Source organism: Heloderma suspectum, chromosome 2 (genome assembly GCF_057233095.1).
Source record: "Heloderma suspectum isolate Gila_16-S chromosome 2, 16-S_ref, whole genome shotgun sequence".
Taxonomy (NCBI): Eukaryota; Metazoa; Chordata; class Lepidosauria; order Squamata; family Helodermatidae; genus Heloderma; species Heloderma suspectum.
This window is the reverse complement of record NC_139459.1, coordinates 222,515,716-222,529,845: the sequence shown is the minus strand read 5'-3', so window position 1 is coordinate 222,529,845 and position 14,130 is coordinate 222,515,716. Positions and strand designations below refer to the sequence as shown.

At 43.0% G+C, this 14,130-nt stretch overlaps 1 protein-coding gene across 5 annotated transcripts in view; it reads left to right on the top strand.

The window, feature by feature from the left end:
- The window catches only part of MXRA7 (matrix remodeling associated 7), a 77,167-nt gene extending 63,367 nt beyond the window's left edge, over positions 1-13,800 (top strand). For 2 of the 5 annotated variants that reach the window (XM_084838219.1, XM_084838216.1), the window contains exon 4: positions 13,183-13,794. In XM_084838219.1, the coding sequence (XP_084694345.1) occupies positions 13,183-13,297 (115 nt within the window). In that variant the 3' untranslated portion in view covers positions 13,298-13,794. Of the gene's footprint in view, positions 1-3,003; positions 5,262-13,182 lie in introns of those variants that run through there. The other 3 variants (XM_084838215.1, XM_084838217.1, XM_084838218.1) reach the window with 3 other exon arrangements.
- The last annotated feature ends 330 nt before the right edge of the window (positions 13,801-14,130 follow it).

Below are 14,130 nucleotides of genomic sequence, written 5' to 3'. Positions count from 1 at the left end.
GGATGAAATCCCAGTATGGTTTGGGAAACAGCAGTGACTCTGACCGACAACCAGCAAATTATGAGGGTGCTTTGGAAAGTAATAGCAAAAAAGCTGACCACATTACATTTTTTAAAGCTGCCGTTATTTTTGGAAGCAGCACTGGGTTGTCTTGAGGCCAACATCTTGCCATGCATGTTTAACATGTGTAGTTAACAGATAAAAACCTGGTGCTTTGGTGACATTTGCTGTATCAGAATCTGGAGGAAACTTCAACAAAAGTCCTCTCTACCTGGTTGTCCTTTTCCTGTGTATTTCCTAAGCATAGTTGGCAGAGAACTGACCCAGGGCTTCTTCCATCCATACATAAGATCCTTTAGTTACATTATGAGACCATTTATATAGAGGGTGAGGGGAGAATCATGGTGTCTTCTGGGTTGATGTCTCTCTTCATTCCAAATGCAGTACAAAGTCAAAGAGAAGAGAGAGCGTAAGGGGAAAGTTGCTTTGGCCTCTTGATTCTTTTCTGTTTCTGCTCAGCTTCTAGTTCTCCCCTGGTCTCTGTTGTTTATCTGTGTCCCACCTGGCATCTCTTCACAACATGCTCTCATACGTTCTGCATTATACTGATTCTTCCACAGGCAGCCTGCCATTCTCCACCTGCTAATATACTGGGTGTTATGGGTATTCTTCTGTGTCAGAAAGCAGTAAGAGGTTGGTAGATGGATAGGAAGTTTCAGGAAAATACTGACAAAAATGTGGACATTAGCAGCCATCAGGGGACTATGAGTGCATATTCCCATAATACCAAGAAGTTATAATTCAGTTCCTATAAACATTTGCACGGTATCTTGGAACTGTGGCCCTACAAGGAGGCAGCCAGGGTTAGCTAAAGTTACGTTGAATTTATCGTCTGTATACAAAGGCATTATCCTATGCAATTCCTGATATGTCAGGTAAAATCTGAGTACATTGGCTTAAACAGGCTGTGGATTGGGCTTTTAGTGAGTTGCCCAGAAATGTGCATTTTGGGATGGTTGTGGGTAATTTTCTTATGCCCTAAAAGCATGATGTTTACTTAGCTTCCTTTTCCTGTGCATGAAGAAGATATGTTTTGTTTTCTGAAGATATGTCCATTTGCTGCCCTAAAGTATTCAGCTGTTGATCTTATATGTTGGTGACTGGCCACAATGCTAGCAACCTAGAATGCAAAAGCATGAGGGTTTCCCTTGCATGATGTTGCCTGCATTGATGCTGAAACTCACATTTTGGGAGGGATGTTTCGGCTGAGGAGATGGATAAATACCTTAAGGAGAGATGTTATGATATGAAGACAACCACGTGTGGTCAAGCAGCCCAAAAGGACTTGACGGGGTTTGCATAGGTCATTGGGCGCAATCCTATCCAGATAGGCGTCCGCCTCCAAACTCGAAGGCGACTGCCTATCCAAAGCAGGGCAGGAGAAGCACGGAGGGGATTGTTCCCTCCGTGCTTCTCCTGCCCCGCATTTTCGGCTAGTCAGTTGATTGCGGCTGTCTAGCCGTGGGAGGACGGAGCGGGGAAGGAGGCTGCATGGGGTTTGTTGTACAGGCATTTCCGCCCTCCCGGCCCCAGAACGCCCCCAGACACGCCCCTTTTCAGCCTCTCGGCGCTCCTCTTGCAGGCTCAGAGGACGGGGCTGTTCTGCGCTGCCTCTGAGGCAGCATGGAAGTGGGGGGAGGTTGGTTCTCTGGGAACCAACCTTGGAGCGTGGGCTCCAAGGTCAGTTCCAGGATAATATGATATCCTAGTGGCCATAGGATTGCTCCCTCCGTATGTTTTTTTAAAAGGCACCATTTGTGAAGAGTGTAGCAGGGGAATTCAAATGCATTCAAATGCACTCTGCCTTTGAATTTAAGCTCCATTAACAGAAATGAGGCAAAACTAGTCTAAGGGCAGGCCTATCAACTCTTTAAGCAACACCTTGTTGACTGCAGCCCCCAGAGCTATTCCATGATCTCTTATGCTGCTTTAGCCTGAATAACATCAGGAGGTCCGCATCACTATAAATGGTCATTGATTCATCCACTTTGCCTCTTCCCCCCTTTTTCAACGTATAAAAGGGGATCAGAAATGTCTGAGGGTGAATGGATTATACTGTCATTTGTAAATCAGTAAGAGACTGTCAGGCATAAAGAGGAATTTGGCATGTACCTTTTAATACTGGATGATTAGGTGAAAACTCTTGTTGTCTGTCACATAAGATGTGGATGGTATGTATAAACAGTAGCCTTGTCCACCGCTGCCTATGATTAATGGTTACCAGTGTCCATATGTCTCAACAGCTCCCCTTAGGAAGCATGTGCTCTTATAATATTTTTGAACTGATCCAGTGCTTGATGTACATTTTAGGAAACAGTTGTACTGCCAGTAGAAAGGAGGTTGTTCATAGCTATTCACTGCAGTGATCCTCTCCATTTTAAGCTCCAGTTCCTTGAACTTGTGAAAAGGGCTTCTTACAGTCATGGAATGGCTAGTACCTAATCTCTAATCCTTAATGCCTGAGCAGTGCCCTGGCACCAGGTGAGAATCATGATGTATGATCTGTATGAATCAGATCATAGGCCCAGCTTCATAAGTCTGAACAAGCGTACATCATGAAACATGGTCAGATATCCAGAGGATGAAATGAAAGGTTTCTTTGTCTGCCCCCCCAAAAATGTTTCAAGGGATCCTTACAAGTTTTCAGGGCTAGAATAACTTGAAATACTCCTGATGCAATGCAAGAGTTGTTGTCAGTACTCACTTCCTTGGGTTTAGACTATCCTGCTGCAAATGATGAAGCAAATGCCTTAAACCTTGAGGCACCCTTTCTGCTAACTGCTTTGTATGTGTGCCCAGGTGGTTCAGAAACTTTCCTTAGAACTCCCTCCCTGCCCTAAGTTCTTCTCCACTTACCATGGAAAGTATTAGTAGTAAGTAACCCACCATGGGTGACATGACTGAAATGAATTCTCTTTATTTTCTTCTCGTTTCTCTTTGTAGAACTGAAGACTATATGAAGTTATCCCTAGACTCTTCCTAAGGCTTTTCCTTTGGCATCTTGAAAGGCTTGAGAAAAAACAAAACCAACCAGTTACGCATACACAACCGAAAATAAATAAAATAACCCCTCAAAATATAGGATTTTCTCTTTGGCTGAAGCCGAGTTCCTCAGAATAAATCCTTGTAATATCAAGACTGGAGAGAATCTGTGTGTTTGGTCCTGAGAATTACATGGGCTAGAGAAAGTGAGAAATTACATTTTGAGGGTTCTGTTCTGGGATGTGAAAGATCCTTGAACAAAACAAGCACACTTTGTTGTCTGAACTGCTGTATATCTGCTGCATCCCCCAAACAATTAATCTCATGGACAAAAGTTGCCCATTACATTGGACCAGTCCAAATATACCACTATCTAGTCCCTTTCCACCACTCTGCCCTGGACCAAAGCTTCCTTGATATCTTTAAAGACAATGCATTGAGATTTAAAACATTGTGAAGGTTCCTTTCACCCCTAGATGGCAGGTTGGTTGTTGTATGATTTAGACCAGAGGTAGGCAACATTTTTGGTCCTGTAGGCACATTTGGCAATTTGAGAAACTCTCCTGAGCACCACCACAAATTGCACAATATTGGCATGCAGCCACCTGCCATCTTCATTTCCTAAGGATGTCTCTGAGCCCCTCTTGTTGCCTAGATGCATTCATGGGAAAAGAAGATGGGAGCAGCTAGAGACCCTCATTTTGCTTTGAAGTGATCCCAGCTGCCAGTAAGAAATTTTGTTATTTAAAAAATAATAAAAGAGTAGGAGGGGTAGGACACCTCGGCAGGCACTAACTAAACGTGTTGGAGGGCACTGGTGCCCACAGGAGCCCCATTGCTTATCCCTGATGTAGAATCTAGTGTAGTCAATCTTGCTTCGTACCTTTTTGAAGAAGAAACAGTCCTCCATCTTAGGGAGAGAGAAGTCCTAAGAAATAAGAACGATTTACAGTGCAATCTAGGCATGTCTACTCAGAAGTAAGTCCCATTGAATTCAATGAGGCCTACTCCCAGATAAGAGTATAGGATTGCAGCCTTAGTGTAATGGTTTGTGACTAATTTTCATCATGAGAACTAGAGCTTCATTAGTGCTCAATAGCCAATGCTTCTGTTTACTTGGTCCTTGCTCCTGTTCCAAGAGTGGAATTTGAAAATGTAAATTGTGAAATGTAAGGCACCTCTTGAGTTATTAATTACAACTTTCCAGAGTAACATCAGATATATGTGTTTTCTTTTGTCATAGCACCACAGTGATATATCATTTCCTTTTTGAACTTATTTTTGCTGCTTGCCTCAACCAATCTATCAATGTAATGAATCATTAACCTGTAGTGAAAACCAGATTTGTTGGGTCATATTGGTTACTGCATTGAAACCATAATTCCTGAAATTGTTTTGTCAATAGGTCTTTTCTTCAATTTCAATATTATACTGATTTCACTTCCATTTTTGTAGAAGTGTCACTTTAGGTTGGATTCCCCACCACCCACCCAAAATACTGTTTTCCCATCATGTTTGGAGGGCAGGTTGATTTTTAGCTAACATTTCATAATGTATCAAACCCAGGCTCCTTTAAAAAACCAAAATCTTAATTCTTTGGGAATACTTGAAATTATTTAGTCAATCATTCTTTGGAGCACCTAGGTTTGGGGAATGTTTTTCTCTAGCATAACTGTTTTTAAACGGCTTATTTAGGAAACAACAGGAAGTTTTGGCTATATGTATATTTATAAAGCTAAGCTTCCACTTCTGTATCTGTTTTCACTAGCATAATACAGTTTGCAACTGAATTCTATTTATATAAGGACACTCGGCTTTTAAGATACCTGTTAGCAACCACTCTGCCTCCAATTCACATTGTTTGACAGATTCAGTGTTCCAAATATCATTAACTATGCAAAGAATGCCTTATATACAATATAACGTTTCAGTATACAGCAATACATATATTGTACAAGGAATATGACTAGTGGCAGTGAGCAAATCTATCTCAATTATGACAAAAATGGCTGTCTGGGTATTTTTTACTTTTTTTTTCTAAATGTGAAGGTGGATCTTATACACAGGACTGTAATTTCTAGTGGCTTAAAATGTATATTGCCATTATTCAGTCCAATAAACCTTTAAATAGTTTATATAAATGGTCATTGTGTGTGTTAATGCGCATGGTATCCACACCTTTCTGCCCCCAGCTACTTCGTTTCAAAGATTAAACCATTAAAAAAAAAAGACTTTTAACACCTTTATTAATGTCCACCTTGGAAAACAATACCATTGTTTTACTCTTGCACAGAATTAGCAGGACAATATCAGCTTCAAGGGACAGTGCCAGAACTAGATTCTGTAAGAGTAAATGCAAACACTTGACTTAGTCCCAAACTACATATGTCACCGTTACATATATCTTTGCATCGACTCTCCCCCTCCCCCCTCCCACACTTTATTTCATGCTTTTCTAGGTCATATCTATTTGCCACACACACACACACACACACACACACACGAGTGGTTTATTTGTGTTAGCAGAGTAACATCTAAGGCAGGGGTAGGGTAGGTAACTTGATGCCCTCCAGATGTTTTGGACTACAACTCCCAGAGTCCCTGAATATTGGCCATGCTGACTGGGTCTTGTGGGAGTTGCAGTCCAAAACATCTTGAGGACGCTATGTTGTCTGCTCCAGATTTATAAGGATGAAACTTATACAAGATTGCACAGCTCCTCCATAATTACAAAATATTTTCCTGTGCATAGAAGAGGAGCTGCAATTTCATGTAATTTCTGATAGCATGTGAATAGAACACATTCCTGAATGGATAATTGCGCAAGAAAGCCCCCTGAAAGAGAATCTGAACTGGCTTAGAGACCAGCTAAGAAGCAGACAAGAACCTAGCCCAGTCAAAATAACTGGGTGGAATCTAGGCAGTTGGAAGCTGACAGGGAAGCTGAGACTGCAGCGAGCAAAGGAAACTATTGAAAATCGTACAGGGTTTAGAGAATAAGGTCACGTCTAGGCAGCTGAAGGTGAACTGAGGGGAGGTTGAGACTGCAGCAAGGAGGGCAAGTAGTGCAAAGAATCGCAAAGGAAAGAAGGTTGCATCTGGATGGCAGCTTTGGCCCAATGAAGAGCACTAAATCTGAAAGACGGAGGGGAACGATACCTCAACTGAAGAGGTACCCACAATCCAGGGGGAGGAGATGGTGGTGCTGCTGATTTGGGTGGTGCAACGTGGACTGATCCTGCTAGTCCTTTTGAACTAGCAGGGGTCAGCACTGTATGACATGTAGGTGTATGAATGCTCATTCAGGACACAATACAATATCTAGAAGCACTCAGAGTCAATGGAGAACTAAACCTTAGGTTGCATTAAAAGAGATGTAGATATAAACCCAGGTGAGGCAGTGGCTGTTCTGGATCAGTGCCTGGGCACGGTAATGGACGGGATGAGGACCAATAAACTGAGACTCAATCTAGACAAGACAGAGGAACTGTTGGTGGGTGGTTCATCCGCCCCTCCTGTTCTGGAGGGGGTTGCACTCCCCCTAAAGGGTCAGGTTCATAGATAGGGGGTGCTGCTGAATCCAGAACTGTCACTTGAAGCACAGCTGGACTCAGTGGCCTGGAGCACCTTTAATCAGCATAGGCTGATATACCAACAATGCCCTTATCTGGACAGAGATAGCCTAGCTACAGTTATCCATACTCTGATAACCTCTCGTCTGGATTACTGCAATGCGTTATATCTGGGGCTGCCTTTGAAAACCAGCCTGTGCAGCTTGTCCAAAACAGGGCAGTGAGATTGTTAATGGGGACTGGCCAACGAGATCACATTACACCAATACTTTTCCAGCTGCACTGGCTGCCAGTCCATATCCAGGCCCAATTCAAAGTGCTGGTGGTTGTTGTTCGGTCGTTAAGTCGTGTCCGACTCTTCGTGACCCCATGGACCATAGCACGCCAGGCCTTCCTGTCCTCCGCTCTCTCCTGGAGTGTGCTCAAGTTCATATTCATTGCATCGGTGATGCTATCTAGCCATCTCATCCTCTGCCGTCCCCTTCTCCTTTTGCCTTCAGTCTTTCCCAGCATCAGGGTCTTTTCCAGTGAGTTTTCCCTTCGCATTAGGTGGCCAAAATGTTCCATAGGGTTTTCTTGGCAAGAATACTGGAGTGGGTTGCCATTTCCTTCTCCAGTGGACCACATTTTGTCAGAACTCTCTGCCATGACCTGTCCGTCTTGGGTGGCCCTGCACAGCATAGCTTATGGCTTCACTGAGTTACGCAAGCCCCTTCACCACAACAAGGCAATGATCCATGAAGGGGTCAAAGTGCTGCTATTAACATTCAAATCCCTAAACGGCTTGTGGCCAGGTTATCTGAAGGATCGTCTCCTCCCATATGAGCCTGCCTGGACCCTAAGATCATCTTCAGGGGTCCTTCTCCAGGAGCCCCTGCCAAAAAAAGGTGAGGTGGTTGGCTACCAGGAGGAGGGCCTTTTCTGTTGTGGCACTCCAGCTGTCGAATGAGCTCCCTAGAGAGGTTTGCCTGGCACCTACATTGTCTCCTTTCGGCACTAGGTGAAGACGTTTTTATTTTCTCAGCATTTTGTTACTCTAGTCTTTTCACTCGGGTGTTTTAAATCTGTATTTTAAATCTCTGCATTGTTGCTAGGTTTTATTCTAGTTGTACTTTTATATTGTGGTTTTAAGCTTTCATAATTTATATTGTTTTATGCTGTATCTTGTGTTTTAAATTTTTGTGAACTGCCCAGAGAGCTTTGGCTATTGGGCAATCAATCAATCAATCAATCAATCAAAGTCCCCGTCTTTATTGACCAGAAGAGCCAGTCAAGAATGTATAAGAGCATCAGCTACCAAGAATCAATACTGGAGCCTTGCTTGTAATTTATAAATCTTGAGTGCTCAGGTCAATATGCTTATACATCAAAGGCCTGGGCTTAATACAGTCTATGCACTGGATTGCTGTTAACAGCGTGTTCCGCTACCACATGTCCTTCCTAATGGCAGTTGCTGTACTGATACTGACTGTGGGCCAAACTACTTGTGATGTTCAGTTACATGAAGTTTTCCTCTGATGTTTCTTAGTATTTTCTTTTACAAAATGCAAATGTGGGAGGCTGCAATCTGCAGTGGGAGGCTGCCATGAGAAAGGAGGAGTTGCCCCCTCTGGTTTTTCCCATAATCCCCTCCCCCCAAGCTGTTGTTGCCCCATGGGCATGCCACCAGAAGGGAACCATTCCCTTTAAAACCCATATTGTGGTTTTAATGTTCTATATATTTTAAATTGTTTTATTGTGTGTTGTTTGGTTTTAGTTTTTGTGAACCGCCCAGAGAGCTTTGGCTATTGGGCGGTATAGAAATGAAATAAATAAATAAATAAATAAATAAACCAGCTAAGCCCACCTGCTTCACCAGAACCCACCTGCACTGAACCCATCTTCCACTACAGATTGCAGTTTCTGCAGCTGTATTTTTTAGAATGTCAAGTAAAAACATCAAGACACACCACTGACTATCTTGTGTAGGCTGACCCCATAGCTTTATGCTCATAGAGTCCCTCACTATATCATTGTTTTGGTGGGGGAAAATAAAATGAAACAATATTTTTCTTAAACAATGGGAAAGCTGTGTTTATGCGAGAGGTTTCACTGAATTAATTCTAACTTATTTTGAATTAATTACAGAAGTTACTTTTAGTTACTATCAAAGAAGTTAAGTCAGTCTTCGCCCTTACTTTGCAAACATTTCTACTTTTGACCCCCAAAGAAATCGCCATTGAATTGAACTGCATAAATTCAGGAATGTAGATGTCCTTTCAATGTTACAGTAGTAATTGACCCACCTTTCTGTGGGTTCATCCCATGGCATTGCTGTAACATTTACAGGCCTACCACTGTATGTCATGGCCAATTATATAGGTCTTTACGATGCAGTCATTACCTGACCTGGATTGAGAGCAACAATTGGGTGGTAAGGAATAAGGGCTGTGATTGGCTCCACACATGGAGGTGTGCCTGGATTCATTCCTAGAGCTAGATCCTCAAGTTTCAGCAGCGGCCAGAAGTGATTTTACTTAGCTGAGGCTGGTGTACCAACTATGCCTACTCTTAGAGGTGTATGACCTGGCCATTGTAACACATGCCTTAATTACTTTTTGTTTGGATTACTGCAATGCACTCTACGTTGGGCTGCCTTTGACCAGTGCCAGTTACTGGGAGCATGTGGGCAGCATCCAGCTGTGTCATTCCATTAGTACAAGTGATGTTGTGCTAGTGGAAATTAGGTTCTGAATATGCACAAGAAAAGAATCCAGCTAAAGTTACATTTGCACACCCATGGTTGTGCAAGTGGTTGCACAATCTGTGCAACCAGTTGTGCATTACCCTTGTGCAACTGCTTGCACCTGTTGTGCAACCCGTTGAGCAATCTATTGTGCAACAGGTTGCACATTCCACTTGCACAACCTATTCTGTAACCGTTTGCGCAACTGCTTGCACAAGCATAATGGGCAACCAATTGCACAATGGAAAGATTCAGCAAAGCTCCGCTAGCACTATTTGAGTTTGCGGAATGGTACTGTTGGAGATTGCCCTGACTCCTAAGCTACAACAGCTGCATGGGCTGCCGCTCCATTTCTGGGCACAATTTGAAGTGCTGGCTATGGCCATTAAGGCACTAAATGGCCAGGGACCAGGACTGATTTATTCCGTACAAACCTGCATGGGTGTTGAGATCTTCCATTCTCTCCTTCCTGCCAACATCTGATGTATGCCCAGCAGGAACTTGAGAAAGGGCCTTCTCAGTGGCTGCCCCCAAACTTTGGAACTCCCTACTGAGGGAGACTTATTTAGCCCCTTCATTCACAACCTTCCACTGGAGGGGCTGCAGAGCACCTGCCTGGCATGCAGAAGATCCCAGTTTCGATCCCTGGCATCTCCAGGTGAGGCTGGGCAAGACTCCTGCCTGAAACCCCAGAGAGCCACTACAAAATACTGCACTAGAAGGACCCATGGTCTGACTTAGTAGAAGACCAGCTCCTATGTTTCTTGTGCAAATTCTGTTCTCAGACCTATTGCACAGGAATTCTTGGATTTCTAATAAACCATCCAGGGCAAGGGTAGGAAAGGGGCACTTCACAATTAAATCCCAAAAGAGTAATTGAATTAGGCTGCAATCCTACACACACTTATCTGGAAGCAAGTCCCATTAAACACAATGGGCTTACTTCTGAGTAGACATGTCTATGACGGTATTGAGTCTGTTGAAGACAACCCATGAAGTAGGCACTTGCCTATGAAAGTTTGTGTTACAATAGACTCTAAGGGATGGTTAGTCTTTAAAGGAGTGTGTTACTTTGGCTTTTAACATCAGAGGTAGGATTTGGCTCAGTCTTTCATAGTGAAAAAATCAAAACTACTTTCTACTTTCGTTATCAACAGACTTCTTAATATGCCTGTATAAGGGGAAAATACTGAACTGAGATTGCCAACAGAAAATCTTGCAGATTAGTATTTTCTTCTCATGATAAAATGTGTTTAGAACCAGAGTCTCAAAGATATTTCCCCTGATATCAGGCATGTTCTCAAATAAAATATGACAATCAGGACATGGTGTTCATTTGTACAAACATGATGTTCTCTTGCCACTGAAGGCTTATTCTCATCTGGCTTGCTTCTGAATAATACATTTTCCATTGGATCCTGGCTCAGACCCTTGTATCAAGTTCATTGATTCTTGAATAACTGAGGATTAATTTCAACTAAGATTAAGTGGTAGACCTGTTCACTGATAGCAATGGAGGTTGAGACTTTAAGGGAGCAATCCTTTCGCGATGCCCGCAAGTCTCTGAACTCAGAGGCTTACAGGCCTTCTATGCAGAGTGGGAGGAGCAGCAGAGGTGATCTTTACCTCCGCACTCCTCCCTCTCTGCGTTTTGGCTAGACAGGTTTTTCTAGCTGGGGTGCATCAGAGCAGGAGGGAAGGAGACTGGGGAGACTTCAGGATATCCTGTATCCTGGCTTCCCCAGTCCCCTCCCTGCCCACTGGTACATTCCCTTTACCCCCTCCCCCCAGGTCACCTCTGCAAGCTGGCAGTTTTCTCTGCTCCCTCTCTGAGGGAGCAGGAGCAGGGAGTGTGGATTCTTGGAACCGCAGTCAGAACGCTGTCTTCTACCTCACATCCAGGAATCCAAATTATCCCATGGCGCCCCAGACCCAATGGAGCAATCCTATACATTTCTACTCAGAAATAAGTTCCACAAAGTTTAATGGGGCATAGTCCCAGGTAAATAGATATAGTTGTCAGGAGCGCCCTAGCTGCCTCTTACAGTCCCCTCCAATAGCCAACTCAAGACACAGACGAAAAGGATTCTTTCCAAGGCTTTATTCCATTTATAACTTAATGACTCATTCAGAGGCTAATCACCAGCGACTAAGCAAGGAACTGCACTGGGGTAGTTAGCAAAGTAGCCTAAGTTCCAAGTAAGGCAGTTGGTCCCCGTTTGAAGGAGGAGAGCGGGAAACCTCTGAATTTATGGGCTATGGAGAGGTCCTCCCTCTTACCCTTGGGTCCTCGGGATGTGACCGTTGTTTTAGCACCAAGCGAGCAGAGCGCCTCCTTTTGGCGCTCTCCATCTGGCGCCGCTCCCTGCGTCTGCGCCGAGCGTCCAGCAAGGCCCCCTCCCCCGCTCTCTCGCTGCCAGGGTCACGATCTCTCTCAGGAATGCAGGCAGGAGGAATCTCCCCCTGCCGCTGTGCCTGTGAGAGATGAGCGAGCTCCTCTCCCATGGGTTGTTGCTCTTCCTCAGAATCAGAACTGCTCTGGGGCTCTATGGGCTCAGTTGCCACCCTGACAATAGTTTTGCAGGCCAAGAAAAATACATTTGGGAACCATATCTGTTGTAAAGGATGAGGATACACTTCAGAGGTGCTGGTTTCTACAAAAACATTAAAACCTTGTTCCAGCTTCATGTTTTTCAGAGAAACATTTTTGTACCCATGAAAATAACATGATCCACAGGAAAATTTTGTTCGCATTTTGTACACATGAAAATGACAACTGAAAATGACAAATGACAATTGAAAATAACAAATGACAATTGAAAATGAGAATTGGAAAAATTGAAAAGAATTGGAAAAAAATGAAAAACATTTCAAAAAACAGAAATTTCAAACTTCTCAAAAAAATTGAAAAAAAAATGAAGAATGACAAGTGAAAATGACAATTGAAAATGTTGTACACATGAAAATGACATGAGCCACAGTGCACAACCAACACCCAAACTGTAACACAATGGTGCAGAACCTCAGGCACAGGGGCCAAATCTGTCCCCCTTCCCTTGGCCGGCCTTCCTCCCTCCAGCCACCAATTGTTTGGTGATTTCCCAGCTTTTGTGCAGTTTTTCCCCATTCTAAAAGGTTGAAGTGCCCCTCCTAAGGCTTAGTTACTGGCAGTAAAAGCTTTACACTAAAATGTGCTGGTCTTTTACCCCACCCATTTGTCTTTGCCCACCACTGGATTCCAGCCCCCGAAAGTATCTCCAAAATGGAATTTGGCTCTCAGGCAGAAAGAGGTTCTGCACCTCTGCTCTAAGGGATGGGAGAAGAAACCCTAAGATTAAAGATGCTTTTGAAGCGGGGCTGGGGAACTTTCCATGATTTGAGACGTTCCAAAATAAGCACTGGAGAATATGGCACCTAGGAACCCATAGAATCTGGGGAAATTGGGCTCTCATTTTTTCCCTGTGCTTATGAAGAGGTGGCTCCTGTGAATGAGAAGCTGCCCAAGCTAATGTACTGTCTGAGAAGATCACGGGTGCCATCTCCTATTAATAAATGAGCACACTCATAGTGGGAGTTAGAACCCATGCTCGAAGAAAATACATATGCAGTCTTCTATTCTGCATGTTAAGGTAGAGTTTCATTCATACGTCCTACCATAATGTAATCTTTAGATACTGGATAGATTGCACACACTACAGTGCCACCAGACACAACCACAGAAGATAATAACATTTATGAAGTATCTTGTCAAGCTCCATTAACCCTGCTGAGGGGGACTCTTGGCTTATCAAGCAATGATATCTCAGTTTTTCCTTTCTGTTATTGTTCTTCTCTTCTTGGCAGGATTCAGAGAGAACAGCTGGCTGCCATCTTCACCCTCATAAAGGAAAAAGCAGACACATTTGGGGAGATGTCTGAAACTGACATCAAAGAACAGCTGAATCTTTATGACATGTAGGCTGTGAGTCACCAAGCCTGACCACCATTTTTGCTATCCTTCAGTATACTGGAAACTGCAGGACTATAGACTTCCAGCATAAGTACATAGAACAAGATCATGTTTTGAGTTTCAACTTATGAAATACTTTAGACTCGCCTTTTCTGTCTTTTAGAACTGATTTTTCCTAGAAGAAATGTATTTTGGTTGTTTCTGGCTAGTGAAGAAGCTCTGTGGCATAGTCTTTAAGATGGAATAGACCAGCAGCTGTCCCAATCAACATTCCACACATTGTTGCTGAAGGGAGGAAACCTTAGTGCTGCAGGCAGATCTATGATAGGCAGTGTTAATGTTTAACAACCCATCTCTGAATTCGTGTGTGGAAACACAATTGTTTGAAACGATCTGTGTTGAGAGAATGTATCCAATCAGGTAGTCTGATAAATGGCAGTTAGTATATCAGAAACACATTATTGCTGAGAATAAAGTAATTACTTTAATAAATCACCTACTTATGATCTTCCATTTGTTTCCAAAGAAATCAATTGTTTACATTACTTTTAACATTGCTTATAAAAGCATTTACTGGGGATGATATTAAAGATTCCAGAAATTACCCAATTCTATATACACCTGATGAACTATTCTGATGGGCACTATGGAAGGCAAATACCTAAAATTAAAAAGCAGATGGTAAACGCTAACTTAAATATATTATTTAGATGCTGGAGCATACTATTTAGGACAGATGAGCATGCTGCTGAAGGAATGCCCAGCCATTTTATGATTTCAATTCTGAAAAGATTCTTTTTGTGTTATTTTCTTAAATACATTTAGGACGCAATCCTATCGCA